This window comes from Lontra canadensis, unplaced genomic scaffold, assembly GCF_010015895.1.
Source record: "Lontra canadensis isolate GAN:19392208 unplaced genomic scaffold, GSC_riverotter_1.0 scaffold19, whole genome shotgun sequence".
Taxonomy (NCBI): Eukaryota; Metazoa; Chordata; class Mammalia; order Carnivora; family Mustelidae; genus Lontra; species Lontra canadensis.
Window position 1 is genome coordinate 24,971,403 of NW_022631013.1, and position 25,457 is coordinate 24,996,859.

The 25,457-nt window shown below is 37.8% G+C and overlaps 1 protein-coding gene across 3 annotated transcripts in view; it reads left to right on the plus strand.

The window, feature by feature from the left end:
- Positions 1-25,457, plus strand: part of MUSK (muscle associated receptor tyrosine kinase) — an 89,113-nt gene that overhangs the window by 58,719 nt on the left and 4,937 nt on the right. For 2 of the 3 annotated variants that reach the window (XM_032860833.1, XM_032860835.1), the window contains 3 exons: positions 8,037-8,043; positions 14,697-14,960; positions 19,774-19,949. In XM_032860833.1, coding sequence (XP_032716724.1) covers positions 8,037-8,043; positions 14,697-14,960; positions 19,774-19,949 — 447 coding nt within the window. Of the gene's footprint in view, positions 1-8,036; positions 8,044-14,696; positions 14,961-19,773; positions 19,950-20,608; positions 20,633-25,457 lie in introns of all 3 variants that reach the window. The other variant, XM_032860834.1, reaches the window with a different exon arrangement.

Here is a 25,457-nt window from a genome sequence, read left to right on the forward strand (position 1 = left end):
TGAGAGGTGCCTGGGTGGCTCTGTTGGTTAAGTGTCCAACTCTTGATTTTGGCTCAGGCCATGATCTTAGGGTTGTGGGTTCAAGCCCTGTGTCAGGCTCCGCACTGGGTGTGGAACCTGCTTAAAGAGTCTCCTTCTTCCTCTTCCCTCTGCCCCCACCTCTGTTAAAAAAAAAAAAAAAAAAAAAAGGATAGGATTTGAATGTGCTGGAATGTAGCCGTGTACCAGATGTGAGAGTTTGAGGAAGGTGTCTAGGACAAATAATAATAGATAAAACAAAATAAAATAACAAGAACATGAGGAGGTCCCGGAGATGAAAAAAATTAAAATTTTAATGCCTTTGAATAGCCTGGAATTATTCTAGTCTCACTATCTTATGTTTTATTTGATATTTGATCAGAAACCAATGTTAAATAAATACCTTTTTGCAGTATCTATCCATCCCTCCATCCATCCATTTATGTAATGTGTGTGTGTAGAGAAAGAGAGAAACATTTACATGCGAATATTCATATCCAAGAAAATAAACCGATTTAATCTAGTTTAACCTACATGTCCTCAGGGTGGAAGAGACAAAATAATGTTGCTAATCTTAAGAGCATTTCATTTTAGGTAATTATTCCCTTACTCACATATTGATCCCTTGCCAGGGCTCTTCCCCCCCTTCCTCCCCTCTCCCCTAGATAGCAGGAGAAAAGGGACTTGGAAACCTGCAGTGGTGACCTCTGCAACAAACCCCTACCCCAGCCTCTGGCGAAGTCTACAGCTGGAGAACTTGTGATCTCAACTCTTGGCTTTGTTAGGACCCAGAGGACACCCCTGGCTGGTTCAGCACCTTTGAGTCTCCTCCTATAACAGCACAGTCCTCTCCATCTCTGTCACATCCTTCATCAAGGCCCTCTCTGGAGTCTACTTTGCAACCTCTGCGACTTGGTCACCCTGTCTCTCCCTGCAAAGGCATGTCTGCTGAATTCCAATTCAGCTCCTTCCTTATCCCTCATGGGGCCTGAAGTAACTTCTGGATCACTTTCATGTTATGCATAATCCATTTGTTATACAAAATCCAGGAGAGATTCAGCCCTATTGACCCAATTCTGCTGTTTACCCAATCATGTCATGCTACCATTTTTAGACAATGTGGCCAGACCATATCCCAGTAAGGGATGCCTATAGGTTCCTTGCTTCTAGAGATCCAAATAAGAACTAGGGGAAAGTCTCTCTGCTTCAGTTTTTTCCTTAATTTATACCTCTCTTTTAGGATTTTGGTTCAGAGAAAGCAATCTATAAAATGCATCCAAATTCTTTTTTTTTTTAAGATTTTATTTATTTATTTGACAGAGAGAGATTACAAGTAGGCAGAGAGGCAGGCAGAGAGAGAGAGGAGGAAGCAGGCTCCCCGCCAAGCAACGAGCCCAATGTGGGACCCAATCCCAGGACCCTGAGATCATGACCCGAGCCAAAGGCAGAGGCTTAACCCACTGAGCCACCCAGGCACCCTGTATCCAAATTCTTAATTCCTCTACCTTCCTTCTTTCCACAACATACCAAGCTGGAGAGATTCCCCCTTTATCGTGGCAACTTCAGGGGCTACCGTCGTAAGTACAAAGATGAGCATGAAGGCAGTGCTATGGCAATAAAGGAGAATCTAATATAACAGGTGTATCTACATCACACCAAGGCAGATTCACTGCATGGACATGATCTTTAAGATGCTGAAATGACTACAGAGCATGACTGCCACTGTACTGGATACAGCAACATTACCCCTTCACCCCTGACCTAGCTGATCCAACAGCATTAATAAATGGAATACACCTAATGAGAGCCCAATCCAATGCCATTAATAAATGGAATATACCAACAGAGAAGGCAGTAAAGCTAAAAGAGTAACGGTATCTTCTGGTGGTAAAAAGAACCTTAAGTTATGGCAAGCAGCAGAGAAAGGCAGTGCTTCAAGATGAAGGGAGAAGTGGTCTTAGGCATCAATGCTGAGAAAAGACCAGAGTGAAGATGGAGGGCATCAGCAATGGTAGCTTGGGGAAGAACAGTACTAGTGTTTGTATGGGGGAAAAAATGATAGAAGCAATTCATGGACTGGTATACAGCAGCAGTGAGGACTTGAAATTTCCTGCCGCACAGATGAGGAGTAGTAACCTCAGTAAGGGCAATGGTCAGTTAGGCTGGAACCAGCAGTGACTTGACTTTAGCTAATGGGCCTGGCAATGCCTACTTAACAAGTGTTAGGTGATGTATGTGAACCAATAAATGTGAATCCTTCTGCACATGGGAAAAAAAAATGTTACTAAGATGAATGAAGAGAGACTCCCTTAAGGAGCTAATTCATAAAAAGCTACAAGATCCTTTTGCTCATCCCCTGATCAGTTTTTCCTGTTGGATCTCATGGACTATGAGGCCTGAAGCTCCCCTACACTTCCTAAAAATTTCCCCAGGCAGATCTAATGAGGATGTCTCATGAGTGCAATGGTGTATGACTTTTGAACACCAGGAGACATCTGCCATTTTGTCTACTCCTTGACCCTTTCTTTTCCATTATGTCTGCAAGATGCCTCACAATGCTCCCAGTGCCATCAAGAAGGAAATTGCCTCCTGACCCTAAAGGGCTCCCTGAGGCAATATTCTAGGAAAGTGAGGCCACACTGGTGAAAACAAGATCCATGGAGCCACTTAATTCAGAATCATTTTAAAGAAGCACGAGCTTATGCTCCCCAGGCCTCCCAGAGCTTGAATAAGGCATCTGTTTCCTCCATTCCTCCTTTCGGCCCCTCGCTTCTCTGGCCTCTGATGGCCTCTCATGGCCTCAGAAGTCCAGAGTTTTGAGTCAGACATGGTGAGCTTGACATTCTGGAAATGCTTCCTGACCCCAAACTCTCCCTCCTCTCATTTCAGCCATCTCCACCCTCCCCTGCCTCCTTTGTCACATTCTCTGTGTTTCACTTTGAAGCTTTTACTCCATCTGTTGATTTACTCATCCCAGCAGGAAAAGTGGAAATAGAAAAATCTGGTCTAGCGCTTAGGATTATGTCTAATGATATTTCTAGTGTTTGAAGGAAAACAAAAAATAAAGATCAGCCTTCATTTTCCCCAAACTCTTCCATGTGGAGGCCCAAATCCTCATGCACTGTTTGAGAAATGTGATATACTTTTCTGACTCATTTACATTTGCTGTTAGTCATCAAAAGGAGTCAGGAAAATTTTGGAACCTCTCCCTATGAACCAGGAAGTTGCATTTCCTTCCAGCCACAACCCTGAAAGGCTCAAGTTGCAATTTAAAATCACCAGGATACTGGGTATTTGGCTAGGTGCCTTCTCTTTGTCATTAGAACCCTCGGCTCTGTGACAGAGACCAACAAGACAGTATATGATGCCTGTAATGAGCATAATTCTGGAAGAGCCAGATGGCACCAAAAGAGGCACCGGTACTAATTCTACCAAACATTTAAAAGAAAAATTAACACCAATTCTTCTCATCCTCTTCCAAAAACTGAATAGGGGTAATACTCTCAAACTCATTTTATGAGGCCAGCATTACCCCAGTTCCAAAGCCAGATAAGGATATTACAAGAAAAGAAAACCACAGACCACTTTCCCTGATGAATATAGATGTAAAAATTCTCAAGAAAATATTAGCAAACCAAATTCAACACCACATTAAAAAAGAGCATTTATCATGATCAAGTGGGATTGATCTCTGGGATGCAAGGACAGTTCAACATGCACAAATAAATAAACGTGATACACCACATTAATAGAATAAAAGATGAAAAATCATGTGATCATCTCAATAGCAGGACAAAAGCATTTGAAAAAATGCAATGTCTTTTTATGATAAAAATGCTCAACAAACTGGGGATAGAAGGAATACAATAAAGGCCACATATGACAAACCCACAGCCCACATCATACTCAACAGTGAAAGGTTGAAAACTTTTCCTTTAAGATCAGGAACAAGACAAGGGTGCCTACTCTCACCACTCCTATTCAACATAGTACAGGAAGTCCTGGAAAGAGCAATTAGGCAATAAAAAGAAATAAAAGGCATCCAAACTGAAAAGGAAGAAGTAAAATTGTCTGTTTGCAGATGATATGATCTTATATAGAGAAAATCCTCAAGATTCTACAAAAAAAAAAAAAATCATCAGAACTAATCAACAAATCCAGCAAAGTTGCAGCATACAAAATCAACACACAAAAATCAGTTGTGTTTTTATACACTAACAACAAAACATCTGAGAAAGAAATTTTAAAAAATCCCATTTATAATAGCATCAAAAACAATAAAATACTTAGGAATAAGTTTCACTGAGAAGGTAAAAGATCTCTATGTTGAAAACTACAAGATTTTATGAAAGAAATTGAAGACACAAATAAATGAAAAGATATCCTGTTTCATGGATCAGAATTAGTATTGTTAAAATTCCCACATCACTCAAAGCAAGCTACAGATTCAACGCAATACCTATTAATACTCCCATGGCATTTTTCACAGAAATAGAGCAAACAATCCTAAAGTTCACATGAGACCACAAAAGATTGTGAACAACCAAAGCCATCCTGAGGATGAAGAATAAAGCTGGAGGCATCACACTTCCTGACTTTAAACCATACTACAAAGTACAGAATTGTCATAAAAAGAGATTCATAGACCAATGGAACTGAATCAAGAGCCCAAAAATAAACTCACATATATATGGTCAATTAATTTACAGCAAAGAAACCAAGGATACGCAATGGGGAAAGAACAGTCTTTTCAGTAAATGGTCCTGAGAAAACGGGGTAACCATACAAAAGAATGGAACTGGACTCCTCCTATCTTACACCATACACAAAAAAACAACTCAAAATTGATTAAAATCCTAAACATAAGACCTGAAACCATAAAACTCCTAGAAGAAAACATAAGCAATAAGCTTGATATCAGTCTTTGTGAAGATTTTTTGGATATGCACCAAAAGCACAAGCCACAAAAACAAAAACAAACAAATGGGATTACATTAAACTAAAAAGCTACTGCACAGCAAAGGAAACCATCCACAAAATGAAAAGGTTTCCTATGAAATGGGAGAAAATATTCTCAAATACGTATCTGAGAAGGGATTAATATAAAATATATAAACAGTTCATACAACTCAAAAGCAAAAAGACAATCCAATTTTTTTTTTTTTTTTTTTGAATGAGCAGAGGATCTGAACAGACAGTTTTCTAAAGAAGACATACAGATGGCCAACAGGACATGAAAAGGTGCTCAACCTCACTAATCATTAGGGAAACGCAAATCAAAACCACATGAGATATTACCTTACAACTGTTTGGATGACTATCAAAAAAAAAAGATACGAGTTCGTAAGCATCGGCAAGGATGCGGAGAAAAGGAAACCCTTGCGCACCGTTGGTGGGAATGTAAATTGGTTCAGCCACTATGGAAAACAGAATGCAAGATCCTTAAGAAATTAAAAATAGAAGAGCTGTATGATCCAGCAATTCTACTTGTGGATATTTATCCAAAGGAAATGAAAACAGGATATCGAAGAGGTATCTGCACCCTCATGTTTATTGCAGCATTATTCACAATATACGGAAACAGTAGATGCTAGTTACAAGATATGGAAACAATCTAAGCTTCTGTCAGCAAACTGATAAAGATGTGATATATATAACAGACCCCATTGTGTATCTTACCGTGTCTCATATACATATATACATATAATGTGATACTATTCAACAATGATAAAGAAGGAAATCTGGCCATTTGGGACATGGATTAAACTTGAGGGCATTATGGTAAGTGAAATAAATCAGAGGGAAGACAGATACATATGATATCACTTATGTGTGGAATCTGAAAAGTCTAACTCATAGAAACAGAGTACAGTGGTAGCTACCCTGTGCTGAGCAGTGGGGGAAATGGAGAGATGTTAGTCAAAGGGTTCTAACCTCCAGTTATAGGATGAATAAATTCTGGGAATCTTTGTCCATATGATAACTATAGTTAATAATGCCGTATTATATATTTGAAAGTTGCTATGAGACTAGATCTTCAATGTTCTCACCACAAAAAAAGAAATGATAATTATGAGACATGATAGAGTTGTTAGCTAATGCTAAGGCAGTCATCATTTTGCATTATATAAGTGTATATATAAGTGTATACCTTAAACTTACACAATATCATAATTATATCTCAGGAAAGCTGGCCAAAAAAAAAGAAAGAAAAAAGAAAAGAAAAGAAAAAAGAAAGAATGAAAAGAAAAGACAAAGGGATTCAGTAGAGGAAAAGTTTGTATTTCCCATGCTCAGTGACATTAATAGGTCCTTCCTGGAAGACTGAGGTTCAGCATTCCATCTATTCTTATCCAGTCTGAGAGTACAGGAATGAATCTGTATTCCAACATGTCACCCCTCACTCCACCAACACTCCCACCCCCTCTATCTGCAATGCTCCTTCTCTGGACTGACCTCAGGATCTGGGGCTTCCAGTCACTGAATTTAAAACTCAAATGAATACATGGAACATAACCAAAATTGGGTGTAGGGCGGGGTCTGATGTAGTAGTATTGGTATGCCCCACCCCGCCAATGGGCCACATAATTATATACTCTATGAGCATTGATAGTTCACACTACTACCAAAAAAAAAAAAAAAAACCAATAGAAGTTTGAATTATATTTTCACCATCGATAATGGCTAATTGAAATGTACTACCCCGTTCCACGACGGACTCTCTCCTGCCTGAGAGTCATACTCCGAGTCCCACCCCCATGCTCTTCCCGGTTATGAGACACGTGGAGAGGCCTCAGCACACGACCAGCTTTACCACCCAGTGCTTCATCCGGGATAGGGCGAGTGCTCTGACCAACAGAACAGACAGTGACCACGGGTGTTTCACGGTGGCTTTATCTGGTTTCAAATTAATTAAAGGTGTTTGTTTTTGTTTGAAATGAAAGGGAAAAGAATAAATGCGTAACAGCCAGTAGCCACTCTAACTGCTCTCAGCTGTTTTGCAGGGAGGCGGAAGAGGCAAGCTTCTTTTTTTATCCCCCCTCACCATAGCACAAACCCTCCCCAACTTACAATCAGGCAGCTCTCCCATATTAAAGTCACTTCGTGTGTCAGAAGACAGAGTTTTACTGGCTTTTCCAGGTAATTTTAAGGATACTACACTTATTGAGGACGGTTGGCAATTTTTGGAATCTTAAAAATTATCTAGTTTGAGATCAAAGCACTTTGTTTATAACTGTAACCTTCTTGGACCCTTCCCCTGCTCCCCACCTTCCAAGAGAAAATGTGACTGGAGGAACTTCTGTCACAAACACACGGAAAACTTCTGATTCTCTTACTATTCTTGACACATCCAGGCACTCCTGAATTAGTTTCATTTTTCCTTCCCTACTCATCTTTGAAATAGAAGCCTACTTAGCTTATTATTTCCTCCCAAATACTACAGCTTCGTTCTCTTTGGCACTGGCACATCTTCAGGATCTCGAATCATCCTTTTACATCTTAAACCGAGGGCTCTCTCAGATACATAACCTTGGCCTCCTGTTAGAGGCTGCCTTAACCCCTCCAAAGTATATGCCATTTTCACTAGAAGAATTTCCTGATGTCTCCTTTCATCTTTCCTCTCTGCACAATGGCAGAACTACCTTGCAGCTTGGGTCCTGTAAGTGCTTTCTATAGGCTGATTTCTCATCTTTAGGCTGTTTCCACGATATGAAGTCTCTTGGTGGCCAGTGGAGGGGAACTGGGAGCTCTGACACTGCCTGGGCTGATGATGCCAGTGGTGGACCCAGCCTGAAAAGAACACAGTTCCCGGAGACTCTCAGTTTTCTCTTATTAATATCCTCCAAATCTGCCTGTTAATGCAGTGTCTGGCTTCCTAATCAAAGAAAACTTTCCAGAAATAGGCATTAGAGGTATCAAAGCTATCTCTTGCACATCTTAAGATTCAAATGTACTAACTTTTGTTTCTTTTCCTCTTTAATGTGACTTCCGGTGGGAACTTCCTTTCCTGTTCATAGAATGGAGGTAAGATAGCAGTTGTGACATCCATGTTTTGTTGTGGTGTTTTTTATTTGACCTGCCCTTTATTGCTATTTGCTGAGTACAGTGATCTTTCAGGAACTTTCTAATTTCTAATCTCTTATGCGATGATAATGAAGATGAAGATAAGTCACATCTACTAAATACTTACTGTGTATCAGACACTGCTAAACAAGAGCTTTACATGCATTATTTAATTTATCCTCAGGACATCCATAGGAAACAGGTACTATTATTACCCCTATTGCACAGAAAAGAAACTAAGAGAGTTTCTTTGAAATGGAGAGTTCCAGTGACTTACACAAACGGTAAGTGATAGGCTTGGAAACTGAACCCAGAACAGACTCCCCAATTCTCCCTCATAGCTTTATCTTGTAGATAAGAAAGTGTCACCTTGTAATATAACATTTTGCAATGTACAGTGTTTTGTTTTCAGTAAAACTGACTTTCCTAAAAACTCTATGAAGCATTATAACTGTTTTTATCTAATCTTGTAGGTAACAAAACCAAGATTCAGAATGATCATTTAGTAATCATAACAATGATAACAGCAGCTAAGTTTGTGGTACATTTATGATCACCACTTTTCTCATATTAATATTTCAGTGATTTTATGGAGCAAGACCTATTATCATCCGTATTCTTTCATATGAGACACGTGATGCACTAGATAGACCAAACTATAAACTCTCAATCTGAGCTCGGGTACACAGACTCAAGAACTTAGATTTGATAACTACTATACTAACCCAGATAGCACGGTAACTGAGCAGCACCTAGAACTTCAACCACTGATTCTAATTCCATGGAATAAAATAATTCATTGCATAAGAAAGTTTGGTTAGTTCCTGATCTTGTGCCAATTCATGTAGCTTTGATGCATTCGTTCACTTATCATAGTTAAGATTTTATTTATTTATTTGAGAGACAGTGATTGATCACAAGCTTTGGGGAGGGGGTAGAGGAAAAAATTAGAATTCCCACTGAGCAGGGAGCCCGATGCGGGACTCGATCCCAGGACCCTGGGATCATGACCTAAGCTGAAGGCAGACATTTAATTGACTGAGCCACCCACGCACCCCACTTATCACAGTTCTAAGAGACAGTACTGTCCTTAAGGACTGTACAGTGAAACTGAATATCTTCTGAATGGATATACAATATAAATGTGGTAAAAGTTAAATTAAAATGCAGGCTGAAAAGAAAAGAGATGTCATCTTTCCTTTACATGCCATTCAGCACTCCTGTCCTTCCAATGCATTTTTAAACCACTTACTCTATTTCCGGCACTATATTGGAAAGTGGAAAAACAAAACAAGTTGTATGTATTCACTGCCCCCAAGTAATTTACTTTTGAGTAGGTGTACATGTATGCACACACACAAAACATAATAATGGAAGCATGGACAAATTCCAAGGACTCCAGGACAGAAATAGATCATTCAAATGAAAGTAAATGCAAATGAAAAACCAAAAACCTATTAGTATCAATAAAATTTTAAAAATTCCATACTGTTTTTCACTTGTGATAACATGGGCAATCTTAAACCACTGGTAGAGAGAAAACTGCTATAACCTTTCTAAAGAGCATTTGGCAGTTCTTATCAGAGCCTTAGATGGCTGTTCTGTTGACTGGATAAATCCAGTTTTAGTGATCTATGTTAAGGAAGTAAGTGTATGAACAAAACAAAATTGAAAAAAAACACTATTATTAATGAAATTTATGAGCAATGTCGGTATTAAGGGAAATTGGTGAGATTAAAAACCATGCTTTTGAAAAATATAATAGCACAAGCAAATGTTTAATTATATTATTAATTCTTATATTATTAATAATGCTTGTTATAATCATGCTAAATAAAAATGCAGGATACAAAAAGACATTTACAGAATAATTCAAATATACTGTATATATAAAGTATGCATACATACTATACATTATATATAACACTATATATTACACTTACATATATACTGATTATAACTGATATACAAATATATAAAATATATACAGTGTTTATATATTTGGCTAATATAATTTTCAAATTTTTTAAACTTAAAAATGCTTTCTTTACATCGTCAGTTTTTGCATCTTTATTTAACACGAAAACTCGGTACTAATTTTAGAAGAACTACAAGAGGTGTTTCACAGAGGAAACCATGTCCTTGAGGACACTGGGTTTGGTATTTCAGAAAAATGACATTTGATCTATGCCTTAGAGCAGGGATTGGCAAACCCTTTTTCTGCAAAAGGCCGGATATTAAATATATTTGGCTCTGTGGACATGCAGACTCTGCTGGAACTGCTCAGCTCTGCTACTACAGAGCAAAAGCAGCCACAGACAGCTCAGAAATGGCCGAACTGGCTCTGTTCTAAGAAAATGTTACTTATGGACATGGAAATCCGAATGCCATACAATTTCCACTTCTTCTGATTTTTTTCAATCGCTTAAAAATGTGAACATCATTCTTAGCTCACAGGCAGCATAAAGACAGGCAGAGGGCAGAATGTGACCTGTGGGTTGCATTTGCTGACCCCTGACTTAGAGAATGAATCAGATACAAAGACAATAGGTATGGAAAGAATAAAAGCAATCCCAGTTTGCTTTGCGGATTCAAAGAGGTGTAGAACGCCACCATCACACTTATTGGGGAAGCACAGTTGCCGTAGGCAGTTGCTCTATAAGGAAAGATCTACCTCTAGAGTAGATCTCCCTTATCCACAGGTGATATGTTCCCAGACCCCCAGTGGGTACCTGGAACCATGGACAGTACTGAACTCTACAAATACTATGGGTTCTTTCCTGTATATACCTATGATGAAATTTAATTTATAAATTAGGCATAGGAAGAGATTAACAGTAGTAATAATACAGTAGAACTGGTATAACAATATCCTGTAATAAAAGTTGTGAATGTGGTCTCTCAAAATATCATACTGTACTCACCCCTCTTGTGATGATGTGAGATGAGAACATGCTTACGAGATGAGACGAAGCGAGGTGAGTCGCAGGTGTGATGACCTAGTGGGAGGCTACCTGTGACCTTCCCACCGTGTGTCGGGAGGAGCAGCATCTGCCTCTGGACTGTGGTTGACCGAGGGTGACTGAAACCAGGGACAGCAAAACCATGGGTGAGGAGGAAGTACTGTGCCAGGGGACAGTTAGAGCTCTCTGGTGTGCCACCGCTAAGGAGGCCAGGAAAACCCGTGCGAGTTTCCATGGGACGCGTGGAATTGCTTTAACCCAAACCAGCCCCAGCTGGCCGTCTGGATATGGCCCTGGACAAAGTACTATGTGTTCAAAGGAAATAGAGGACTCCCTCTTAGAAACTGCGAGATCACAAAGAAAAATGCCCTACTGGATGTGGTTCACACCTGTCGAAGCAGAGAGAAGAGTAAAAAGTGTAGGGAGAATCCTTTAAATATTCAATTTGACCAAGGAGAGTGATCTAAGTTAAAGGCGGGATTTGAGACATATATCCGTCATTGCCGCTAAAAGAAACACTGTACAGAAAGGGAAGTCAGCCGGATTTCATTCGTCAGGAGGCAAGAGAGGGGCTGGCTCCACATGCAATATGAACGAGCATTTTTGGAGCCTGTCTGGCAGCCCATTCCAAAATAACCAGCATTCTGTGAACAGACCCCCGTGACCTCTGCCCCACTATTTGAAGGACCAACAGGACCAGCTGCTTCTGGTGCTACTCCACTGGCAGTTCCAAGAGCTGCAAGCAGAGGAACCCAACTGTAGTTGGACAGTTCACTTGCAAAAGATAGCAGAGGACACCAGTGGAAATTCTTTGCATTCATCTTGTCCCCCAGTTTTTGCTGTGAGCTTCTTTTAATTTTAAGCGATAGGCTTAGGAGGAGGAGGGACCATGGCCCCATACACTTCCATGTCTTGCCTCTGAAATTTGATACTATGAAAAATTAGAGGTTTATGACGCTACAAAAGAGGAGAGGAAAAGGGAGCTGTTTAAACTCTGAAAGTGTAACTGGGAAGTCTCTATATATGTACATGTGTATGCATATATATATGTGATGCATGTGTGTATATGTAATACATATGTATATCCTTTATTTGTAGAGCTGATCTTAGCATGGATACCCTTCCAAAGCTAAGTCTTTAATGCTCCTAGGAACATCACAGAGGCACAGAAAATTAATAAGAACCATATTCTTTATATTTCATGTCTTTTCCCAACATGCAAAGGGTTTCCACTTCTCAGAAAAGGCTACTTCTCTGCAAGCTGGCAGAAAGAAGAACCAAAATTATAAAGCAATAACTCATTTCTATTCAAAACTTATTCTGCTTTTCTTTGGTCTGTTATTTTTTTTTCCTTTACATTATATAGCTAATAAATAAATGAGGACCCAGTACTATCAGGCCAATGGAGGTTGTTCCAAAGATTTTTCTAGGTCATTTATTAAGAAAGGCAGCAAATATACACAGAAAGAGATTATTAATTGTCAATAATCCTTATTTTTGAGGTTATTTTTATTAATTTTTCTTTTGTGCACCTTTTCTGGGATTGTCTTTTTTCTTTTTTCTTCTTTTTTTTTTTTTTGCTTGTATAACTAAAGGAAAAATCATGAATTTTTTTAATTTAAAAAATATTTATGGAAAAATAAAGACAGTCAGTGCTTAACATGTGACAGCAGAACCTGGATGAACAATTCTCAGCTCAGAGGTACTTGGGGAATATTTAACTTTTCCATGACCAAATTCTTGTGTTAAAGGAAAAGAATCCCACCTGCTTTTATCTGTCCCCCCTTTATACCAAGATATTATATTAATATGTGAGACAATTTAGTAAACCAGTTTGAAGCACTTCTGGTTATTAGGTATTGTTCTTTGGTTTCTTAAAGTACGGCATCCTTGCCTTTCTTGAACTTTCTTAGGGTTATCACAGACCAGGATTCCCTACAAGACTGGGACATAAGCTATTTCTCTGGGTTTTTGCTGAACCTTTCCTGGCCCAAGTTTTCATGACATCTTTGGTTTCTAATTCAAGGCCTTCATTTTTAAAAGGAACTACAAACTACAAATAATGTAATAAAATTTGCACTGGCTAATTAGTAAAGGCAAGTCTGAATCAGAGGAAGATTCTATAGTATGAAACATAATTTCAAAGTATGGTGTTTCTTGGAAGCTCATCGTTTTACCTGAATGAGCTGTACGCTATTCAATAAATTTGCTTTGAACACTGGTCAGCCATAGTTTCTAATTCAGCTTAACAATTGTTCAGATTCCAACGGGGTCTCTTAACAACTTAAGAATTTCTCACAAATTCCAATTTAATTATCTTACCTTAAAATTGTTCATATAAAGATAATGAAATGTGGAATTTCAATAATTGTACAAATCCAAATGATAATACAACTTAGTTTTTTGTCATTGTTAACAATATAGATCTGATGGAAAGCATAAGAATATGTTGAGAATATGTCAGTGTATACACATAAGTGCTCAATAAATAGGTGAGGGGTGAGCATAGGAGCTATTATAACTCGGGTGAGGTGAGCATAGGAGTTATTATTATAATTGCAAGCATTCCATTAGGGGGCAGTGGGTATGTGCAGAAAGTACCAGCAGTATTTTTCCATTCTCCCTCTTATTCTCTTCAGTTGTTACGCCAGAGAAGTTTTCAATCTTATTTTTGTGCTAGCACTATACAATTTAAGTATTTTCCTCATATATTATCCATTAACAAACGATCTGAGTTCAGAATAATTGCTTACATCACTCAACAGAATAGGCCCTCGGGGCTCTGAGTGACCAGATGACTCTCCCCAAGTCATGTGATGAAGAAAGAGCAAAGCTGAAGATCTGTTTAGCTCCTTTGAGACCCTGATCCCAAATTCCTCCTCCCTATATGGCTTTCTTTTTAAGTCTTTAATGAAATGCTGGGAAGATGTATGAGTGAGAGAATCTGGGTACAGTAGGTGTCACAAAGATGAATGTGTTCCATAAAGTTCAGGGACTTCACTATCATAATACATAAACTATGTTCATAAAGCTGGGTCACCACAACTGTTATGCTCAATCATCTGTTAAATGTCACAATGTGTGTGTTTTTTTAGATGCACTTTACTTGCTGAAATCAGCTCCATTTGTAAGAAGCATAGGAAGTGCCTTAACCAAGAGTAATTAAATTCTATTTATAATGTAAAATAATAAAACTACCCAAATCTATTCAGTCCTTGATAGTTCCCAAAGCTTTCTACACCCATTATCACACGTGATCCTCATCATAACCGTCTGGAGCAGCTGGAGGTGGCAGAATAATAGCTGGGAAGGGAGATGGTATTCAGACAAAACAATCCGGTTAAGTTACTAGTCTAATCTTCTACTGATGTGATGCAGAGGTGGAAATTTAAAAAATAATAGGGGCCCTGGGTGGCTCAGTGGGTTAAAGCCTCTGCCTTGGGCTCAGGTCATGATCCCAGGGTCCTGGGATCAAGCCCTGCATCAGGCTCTCTGCTCAGCAGGGAGCCTGCTTCCCCCCTCTCTCTCTGCCTGCCTTTCTGTCAAATAAATAGATACATTTTTCAAAAAAAATTTAAAAAAATAAAAATAAAAAAACAAATAATAATAAAGTTCCCAGACTGAATCGAGAATGTTCCTGTCTTCTTTCAGTAAACTTCAGAAAGATAACAAAGGCTACTGCGCCCATTACAAAGGGGAGGTATGTGATGCTGTCCTGGCCAAAGACGCTCTGGTTTTCTTCAACAACTCCTACGCAGACCCTGAGGAGGCCCAAGAACTGCTGGTTCACACCGCCTGGAGTGAACTGAGAGCCGTGAGCCCGTTTTGCCGGCCGGCTGCTGAGGCTTTGCTGTGCAACCACATCTTCCAAGGCTGCAACCCCACAGCAGTGCCGACTCCTCTACCCGTTTGCAGGTAAAAGTTAAACAAAAGAAAGAAAGAAAGAAAAAAGTGGGAAGATTCTGTTGAATGCAAACTGAAGAGTTTTCAAAAAAAACTGTCCCGTGCTATGAAAAGGTAGCTTTCATCCAAAATAGAAGTCATTAATTGGACAATATTCCTGCCGTGTAAATCACTGATGACGTCCTAAAATACAAGGGCTCTGAATTTCTAGAAAGTGTCATAAAAGGAATAATACTCTATTTTACTTGTTATTGTTCACATCATCATATTTACAAGTAGTTCTAGCTTTCCGTGAAATAAAAAAAAAAAAAAACCGCAAACATGGACCTCATTAGTAAGCTACACTAGAGAAGGAAAAGAAAGGTCCATTTCAAATGTTTCAGCACTATTTGCTGATGAATATGAGCTCTTGGTGACCATTTCAGAATATTACTTTCTATAATATGTGTATTATCTTAAAATACATTCCACCCAATGTTCTAATTTAAATACTAACATTCCTTCTCATGGTGGGGGGGTTAATAAATAGTTATTTCTTTAAAACACCCATACTCTTTAAACATGGAAATTCATAAATCCATGTTTGATAGAATTATCTTGCCTTTATTTACTTCTTATGTAGGAAAGACCGGAATCAAACTGGCTTTTGAGCCAAGTAGAACAAAGTTGAAGTACCGTTTGTACTGCTTTCTAGATACGTGTAATCTTGGCTAACCTTCAGTTTCCTCATCTGCAAAACAGAGAGAATTAAAGGATAAAATGTCCTCATGGTATATGTTAGAAACTGGATAGACACTGTTTTCTTCTGAAGAAAACACATGAAAACTACCAACACAGCACATTTCCACCTCTGTTTTGATAAAACCAGAAATTATTTAAATATTGAAATAATCATAGCGCCTTGAGGTCATTAAAATAGAATGCTCTATTCCTCAACTCACTGCAAATTTTGAGGGTTTGAAAAAGTTGTAAGATGAATATAACTTGCTGTTCCTTCATCCAAGATAATTATATTTTCATCAGACATAACATCTAAGTATCTCTTGGAGAACAATCAGAATTAAAATTGAATTGTATCTTTATATGCTAGCAATAAATTTATTGAGTAACTTTCCAACATGTCCTAGGCTAGCTTACATGGAAAAGCCACACATGTTCTTTTTGAGAATAATTTACCTTTTTTGGTTTTTTTAGATTAAAAAAAATCCCTTTCAATGAGATTTCAAATTTATTAGGATAGCATAATCATCTCCTAAATCTTTAAGTCGATTATAGCATACTTTAAAAAAATTCCTTTCCTTAGAGCTTTTGTTTATCCTTCCAAGTGGTTCAAAAGTCTTCAACCATTTTGCATTTCTAATTATTTCTAGTTATTTGTGAGATTTTTAAAAGCATTCTTTAAAACCATTACTCGCGGTTTTCTTTTCTTCTTTTTTTTGGGGGGGGGGGTTTCAGGAGTAGAATTCAGTGATTCATCACTTACACACAACACTCAGGGCTCCTTATAACAAGTGTCATCCTTAACCTCCATCAGCCATCGAAATCATCCCCCACCCACCTCCCTCCATCAACCCTCAGTTTGTTCTCTATCTTTACGAGTCTTATGATTTGTTTCCCTATTTTCACCCCCCCATATGTTCACCTGTTTTACTTCTTAAATTCCGCATATACTCATGCTTTTCTAATCATAAATAGTAATTAAATACTTTGTCCAACTTTCCATGAATGACAAAGAATTTCTTTGACAAATATTTATTGAGCTTCTACTGGTCTCTAAGCACTATACTAGGGCATTTGTTTGTGGGACTTACATTCTAACAGGAGACGACGATGAGCAAGAGACACAATAAATAACTTATATATTACCTTAGGAGGTGTCTTGAATCACGGGAAAAGAAAAAATGAGCACCAGGTTAAGGGAGATTAGGGTGCCAAGGATGGTGGAAAAAGTTGTGATTTTAAAAATAGGGTATTAACAAAAGAAATCTTGCCATTTCCGATGATGTGGATGGAACTAGAGGGTATTATGATTAGTGAAGTAAGTCAATTGGAGAAAGACAACTATCATATGATCTCCCTGATATGACGAAGTGGAGATGCAATGTGGGAGGGTTAGGGGGGGTAGGAGAAGAATAAATGAAACAAGATGGGATTAGGAGGGAGACAAACCATAAGAGAGTCTTAATGTCAGAAAACAAACTGAGGGTAGCCAGGGGGAAGGGGGTAGGGAGAGGGTGGTGGGGTTATGGACATTGGGGAGGGTATGTGCTATGGTAAGTGCTGTAAAGTGTGTAAACCTGGTGATTCACAGACCTGTACCCCTGGGGCTAATAATACATTACATGTTTATAAAAAAATTGTTTTTAATTAAAAAAAATAGGTGGTGTTGAGGGTAGGCCTAATTAAGTTAAGCATAATTTTACTGAATACTCCACGCATGGTCTTTGAAAATTTTATCTGGAATTGTAAGTCAGGTTAGTATTATCAACTGTGTTTTATGAGCAATTTTTAGACCATTATTTTTAGCTTTTACACTTGATTACATAATCATATATACAACCACCTGGTGTAGATCTATTACTTATTCCTGATGCTCACTGTCATTCATATCATAGAAAATCTTTTTCTTAAATTCTCTATTTTTATTCATCTCTTTTTCCGCTGGAGTAGGTATTTTTTCAGATAACACATAAAAAACTTTTTACCATAATCTTATGAGTATGTGTGTGTTTCTATTTAAGTCTTCTGTTACATTTAATTTTCCTGAAAATCTTACGTACTCTAATTGTTTTTTGGCTGTGCTGTAATGAAGAACATATAAGGCAATCCTGAATTTTGTTCCTTTGGAGGGAATATTTTCTCTTGCCAAATAGTAGGAGGACTATTTTTTCATCTTTTAGATTCAAAAGATTTGTAAAATTCATCTGGGAGCAATTCTCTTTTTATTATTTTCTTTCCTTTCAGTAATGCAAAAATAATGGATAATGTGCCTTAATTAACAGGTTTACATCATTTTTGTCCTAAAAATATTTTCTTTTAGTATATCTTTGAGTATTTTCTATTTCTTACACACTCTAGTTTTCTTATGGGGAAACATTATCTGTATGCTGGATTTCTTGCCGGCTCTTCCCCTTCAGCTGTCTCCTCATATATTTTCACTCTTCCTTTTTTCTGTCTGCATTCAGTTCAGACTTGTCAAGTTTTCCTGTTATTTGTCCAACATCTTGTAGTGCCATTTCTTTATGGTTTTTTATGACAATTTTAAGTTCTTTGGTGTCCCTTTCACTTCTTTGTGGTCTTTACTTTCTTCAGTTGCTACTATGTTCAAGTTAACTTAGTTTTCAGCTATTTTACATTTCATCCTGATTTTTTTCCCCATGAAAAACTCTTCTATAGAGGTCGTCTTTAATACACGTCAATGAAAACAAAGCAAAACAAACAAAAATTTTTCTCATGTGTTCTGCTTAAGATAAAAAAATAACTTTCCAATGTTATTTGCTTCCTCCACATAATGTAGACCACAGAATTTTTTTCACCTGCCCCATATTATTTTTGTACAGTCTAACAGTGCCGTATGAATGTAGAAAGTTGTGTTCGTGTGACTCAAGGGTGAGACCCAGGCATAAGAAGAAGCAAGCTAAGCAATACTCCTCTGCTTCTTCAAGTTCTCAAAAGCCTTGAAAGCCCTACTGCTCTCCCTTCCATTACAGATACATCAAGAATTCTAAATCCTATTGTTGTTCTTATGACCACATTGTATCCCATCACATTCATATGCACGGCCCTTTCATTCCACACATGTTCAGTTGGCCCATATTGACAGGTGGCTGCCCAGAAAAGTGGCAGTGTAGGCATGAGTGTTTTTTAAAGATACCATTGGGACATATATATGTCCCAATGCATATGCATGCTTACATATACATACACACAAACACACACACACAAACACAATTTCCTCCTCTCTGAATCCTTTAGATTCTGAATGAGCAACACTGCTATTATCTCTAATTTCTTTAATATTCTTTAATTTCCTTTTATTTTTAATCCCAAATATTTTAATTTGGAGTTAACCAGTTTTTTTTTCTATGTCATCTATCCTATTTTCTATAAGATAAAAAAACAAATATCATGCACAAAATTCTAATTAGTCCAACTAGTCTTTCTTCAGCCTCTTCACTTGCAATAAAGCACATGGATGAACATAACATTTTATATTGAAATAGACTAAATTACTCTGGCCTTCTCAGACAGAAGCGCACACAGCCCCGGGCTAGGAGGCAGCTTCTCCCCAAGGCTAGGGTGGGAAAGGACTCCCATGCCCTCCAGTAACCCAACAGGAAGGCGATGCTCTTCCCTTCTGGTGTACAAAATATGCAGAGGTGCCAACTGTGCTCCTTAGTCCCTGCCCATTAGCCCTGAGATAACAGGAAAATCTCTCAGGCTTGAAACTGACTGACAATGACCTAGGACTTTTATTATGCAGATTTTTAAAACTCGATGTACCTTGTTTCTGTCCCTTTGTATTTATTTTCACACGACTTTGAGAGAATGCATATTAGGGATTCCTCATCTGTTACCTTCTGAACTTCACAATTCTTTTCCCCCAGGAGCATTAACTACACTAACAGACCAAGACAGCGTTTCATCTCAGGGATTATATGCTCCTTCATAAAGTCTCAAATTCTTTACAATAAAAGGAACCTTTCAAAAACACTTTTGCAAGAACAGTGATGATGTTTTAAAAATACGAAATCTAGGCTCTGCCACAAATTTGGCCTTGACATGCTATGACTCATCAAGTTTTGTTCTCTATAAAATATTTTAGAGAATACTGCCTGGCAGTAAAGGAGCTCTTCTGTGCAAAAGAATGGCAGGCAATGGAAGAAAAGACTCACAGAGGACTCTACAGATCTGGGATGCACCCGCTCTCCATGCCAGATTGCTACAAGCTGCCCAGCATGCACTGGGACCCCACGGCCTGCGCCAGACTGCCATATTTAGGTAACAAAGCTCTCTCAAGACTTTAGAGCTTAAGACAAATCTATTATTTTGAAGAAGCTAAGCGGTGAACTTAAATCTCCCAATATTTCTAGGCATTTCTAATGTACTTTTTGAGTTCTGCCCTTTTTAGATACTTAATTACAGAATCCTGCTGTCTATCCTAATTACCCAAGTTAGCATTGGGGTTTAATTTCATTTGTTCGAAAAGAAATTAAGGAGCACTTTTCACTGCTGCTTAAGATCTTATTTCGTAACGAGAGCTTGTAACATTTTTTTGGAATGTGCAGAGAAAAGGCTAAGAAACCTCATATTGTGTCAGATGAGTGGAATAAAAGAATAAAGTCCCCCTTCTGAGCCAGCAAAGCAGATTTCTAAGCATGCAAAAATAAGCCACATGGCTGAAAATGCTGATCTCACAAAACAAAGCTGAATCTCTGCATGTTGTTTAATGAACTTCGTGTGGAAGGAACGATGTTGTTAGCCCTAACAGCTGGTTTAATTTCAATGACACAATCCTTTCTCATTCGAATGCAAAGAATGTTTTCCAGTTGTATATTGAAAAACTGAAAGAGAACTCACATTTCTTAGCACTCTCTCACAGAATATGTGAAGTTATCTGGATGCTCATTTAAAACAAATTTTTATCCTTTCCCCCTCAGATTATAAAAAGGAAAACTTAACAAGTAAGTAATTTTGTTTGTGCCCTTGAACCCTTATGTGTATGTAATTGGAATCATGCATGCGTATTTACACTCATACTTAGAGAACAGAATGTACGGCCCCCTCAAAGGTTTTTTTTTTTGCTAAGCTTACTGGTGTAAAACATGAAGGAAGATCATCAGAAATTTCAGCTTACAGCTCCTAATTAGGCCATAAAGAGCACTGTTATTTACTAAAAGATACAAATAATATCCCCTACCCCAAGGTTATAACTTGCTTGATCCTTTCTATGGCTACAAAGTAAGCCAAACTGAAAATGTCACCTTTTGATTTTACATTTTTGATTTTCATAACATCTAATTATTTACAGATGAAAACAAATATTTATCTGTTCTTTGAGCCAATTCATGATCCTCGTTTGTGACAACAGATCTTTCTTTTGGAAGATGGATGTTAAGACAGCTAATTTCTAGCATAAAGTTTACAGGGTCAAACCAAACAGTTTTAAAACTGGGTGCCTCAAAATCCCTAGGGAAGAATTCAAGAAGGTTGCTTGGAAAGAGATGTCCTAGACACAAAGTTGTATCTGAGGATGCTTTAACCTACCACAATGCAGAAATCTTCAGAATGAAACTAGAAAAGTTTTCATGTCAATTAACTTCCTCTGATTTGAGTGATCTAAGGTTTAAATCGTAATAATTTCCTGTGATCTATCTTCGGGGCGTGACTGCCTCTGCACCTGGCTAAGAGCCAGGCCTTGATTTTTCCAGCTTCCTTCAAGGACTGAGACTTAGAGTATTAAAAGAAAGAATGCTACTGGTCCCACTTGAACTGCTTGGTGTTAATAAAGAACAGCAGCATGGAAACCCTAAAAATCTATTACTCTGGAAGCCTTTCAAATTGTTATTTCCAAACGGAAGGAATGAAAAAGAAATTTTTCGATTCTTTGTCATACAAGCAGCTAAAGTTCAGTTTGATTGGACCTTTAACTGGTGTCTGTGGTCTTCGTTATCCCTTGATTGTTTACTCATTCATCCATCCAGGCATTCATTCCACTGTATGGAAGGTGCTTACCTTCAGTCCTAGACTAAATACGAACACACACACAAAATCCATATTTCTGCCTCGTATACTGATTCTAAAAAATTGTGAACAGCATAAATTAGTTACAATAAACCAATTCCCTATTCTTAAAAACCTAGTTTTATGAAATCTTTGGTACCTATAAGAAAATGAACTGCAAATGTCATCAGTGGATCATTTCACTTGGCCATGTCATGGGGAACATCTAAAACCATGCTCCCTGATTAAATGCATATTATTGAAGAAATCGGCTCCGGCCTTTAAGTTAGGTTGATGGCTAAGCAAAGAAGGCATCCTGACTAGATAGAGTGTCCCATATTTTATGGAGTGTATAAAGCCCTCAAATATTTCTTACCAGTGCACTTTGAAGGGTGATGGAAGGGTTTTTTTTTGTTGTTGTTTTATTTTTTTTGCTTGAACACACATAGTAGAATTTCAGTAGTTTCATTTCTATAATTTTTCTTTTTGCTGAGATGAAGTATGTTTTTGAGCTTGTAATGTCTTTGTACTATTTACTTTGTCTCTTTAGCAGGCATTTCAATATCCCTGAATTCAGCAGAGCTGTACGCACTCTGTTTTTCCTCAGATGGGTTTGTGGGTGACAGTCTCTGCCTCCCAGCTGATCTTCAGATTAGCTTTCTCTCACCTGAAGAGCCGAAAGCTATATCAGCTGGACACATTCTTGAGTGACATTTCTCTTCCATCAGTAATCTACAGATGTGATTTCACTCTTTTCTAGCTTCTCGTTTTGAAAACGATCAGTCGTCTGATAGGAGTCTGGTTACTTTTTCCTATAAGCAATTTGCTGCTTCTGTTTAGAAAGAAACTTGGAGATGTTTCTCTTTATCCTTATTACCTGCCTGGTGGAAATCCTCTTAAAATGGTGTGTTACTGAACATCTCTTTCCACTCTGGAGAGTTCAGGCTGCAAGCACGCAGATGATCTTTCTAAAGCAAAAAGCTGATCACGCTACTCCACTGATGCTAGTCCCACCACGGTTCTCCCCACTTACTGCAGGGCAAAGTCCAAACTACTTACCTTGGCATGCAAGGCCTTTTATGACACAGACCTGATCTCTGCAGCCATATCTACACACACTCCCCAAGTCAACAAGGAAACTTTTAGGTGCACTTTTAGGAAAGCACCACAACTGCTTGGTTTGGACTCTGAAATATGCTATTCCTTCTTTGTGGAATACTTCCTCCCTCCCTGCCCCCCCTTTCCTCCTGCTCCACCCCACACATATTCCTTCAACTGGGCATTCCCTAGTCAACCTTTACACTTAATTTAAAATTACTGATTTTAGAAAACCTACCTAGTGTGTCTAGACCTGGAGCTGAACTGCCCCTGGATGTTCAGAAGCTTATAAGTTTTATAAGACTTCTTACATTCTATTATAATTATCAATTTACTAATTGTTCCCTAGCTAAATACTTGAACACAAAGATTTGTCAGGTCCACCACAGTATTCTGGATACCCAACATCAATGTTAACTTAGTGACATTAACGTGTGGATGAATGAGTGGATAAAAATTCTCCTGATGTGATAAAATCAGTGAGAGAAGAAAAAGACAAAAAGAAGGAGACCCAGATTGATAATTTGGATCCAAAGAGATAATCGGTCACTAGGGAAGGCCACAGCAAATAGATCAGAAGTAATAAACAAGGAATAACAGAACTATCCAGAAAGGAGGATATAATTAAATCAATGAAGCAAAATTATTATTCAAACAATGCCAACTTCTGCATTTTGAAAATAAATCTTACTAAGTCTTCATGGATTAATCTCTATGTCTGACATACTTTTTTAAAGATTTATTTATTTATTTTGGTAGGGGGCAAAGGGAAAAGGAGAAAGAATCTGAAGCAGACCTCCTGCTGAGCATGGAGCCCAATGTGGGGCTCTATCTCACAACCCTGAGATCATAACCTGAGGGGAAATCAAGAATCGGGCACTTAACTTGCTGAGCCATCTAGGCGCCCCATGTCTGATATTTTTGATAAAAAATTACCCTTATATTTACTAATGAGATTACACAGCCAATTTCGCAAATTACATTACATTCCCTCATGTGTTAAATATAGTTTGAACCGCTCTGTGAAATCCAGATACAAAAATAGTCGCCTCTTCCTGTCTTTCAATGCTTGCTCCTACTTATTATCAGCAGGAAGTTTAGCTTTCCAATTTAAGACCCCTCCCCACCCATCTTGGATTACCTAAAAAAAAAAAAAAAAAAAAAGCCTTCGTATGACTCAGTTCAAAGAAAGTCAATTTGGCTTTCAAGCCGATCATAAAGGAATCTAGGAAGTCAAAGTCTACCACCGCTGTGATACCTGATGAGAAACACTCTCACTGTTCCTGCACAAATGCACTGCTGAGCTAGTCTTCCAGTTCCAGTGCCTGAGCTGATGGTCTTCCTGCCACAGCAAAGACCAAACTTGGGTCTCCACAGGCTCTAAAACCAGTTGCTAGCCATTGGTGCTCAGGCCATAGAAAATGTCTCCACTCCTACATTAAGTCATCCAATGGGCACCCCTTGTAATCTCTGGCTACTTGTCATCACTTTTATTAAGTGTCCTATTTCAAATGGCTTTAGGCATCCACTGTAATAAAAGCTTTCTTTTGACTTTGGGATGTGCTATATTAGTATATTTCCTTATATCAAACACATTCTTTTACTATATTGCAGCCAATTGCTAACATCTCATTTAGGATTTTTTAAAATCTATGTTCCTTAATCTATGTATGCACTTTTCCCTTGTGCTAACATTGCCAGGCTGTGATGTTAGTATTCATAACTTTCTAAAATAATTTGATAGATTTTTCTCTTATTGGAACATTTTATAAAATCTGGAAATTTAATCTCTTCCAAGACCAAAAGAATGTATCCTTAATTCTATAATGACTTTTAAATTTCCTGGTTATGACTAACTTCAGATTTTCTGATTTTTCAAATTCAGTAATATGGTCCTATCATTTTTCTAAAGATTTAAAAAATGTAACTACATAATTACATAATTACTGCATTTTTATTTCAATCTACTGTAATAACTCCTTTACCATTCCTAATTTTGGATGTTTGTGCCTTTCTTGTCTTTTAAAAATTAAAATTCCACTGATAGACTACTTTATAAATGTAAGACCAACTATTGACCTCTTTTTAAATTCTAGCACTTGTGGTATGTGTATTCTAACTTATTAATTTCTGCTTGTACATGGTTGTTACTTTATCAGCTATTTTTCTCTGTTCTCTGTAGTTTTTGTTTCTTTTTCCAAGTCTTGAGTTAGCTCATTCAATTTCATCCTTTTGATCTAATGGAGAAAGACAACTCTATGAGTTTACCACTGAACTTCCCTTTGGCCAAAGCTTATATGCCCTATCAGGAAGATGTTTTTGAACCTGTCACTATGGCTACTTTTTACTCTTTGAGTGAAAAGTTATTGAATTTTTTTTTTAGATGCCCTAATGGATTTTACTTAGTCTATTGTTAATTGCATTTTAGCCAAAGAATAAATCCACATAATTTCTGCTTTTGAAATCTGAGGTTTATTTTTGTGGCTTGACCAAAGATCATGTCTGTCAGTATTCCACAAGTATTTGAAAATAGGGTTTATTCTCTCCATGTCCGGTACGAAGTACACTGTTTGCTATTAGAACATTCTTGTCAATTATATTATTAAGATACTCTGTACCCATGTTTTTGTCTTTACTCAATTGAAAGAATATAAAATATAAATTAATAGGGTTGTTTTAATAGATACA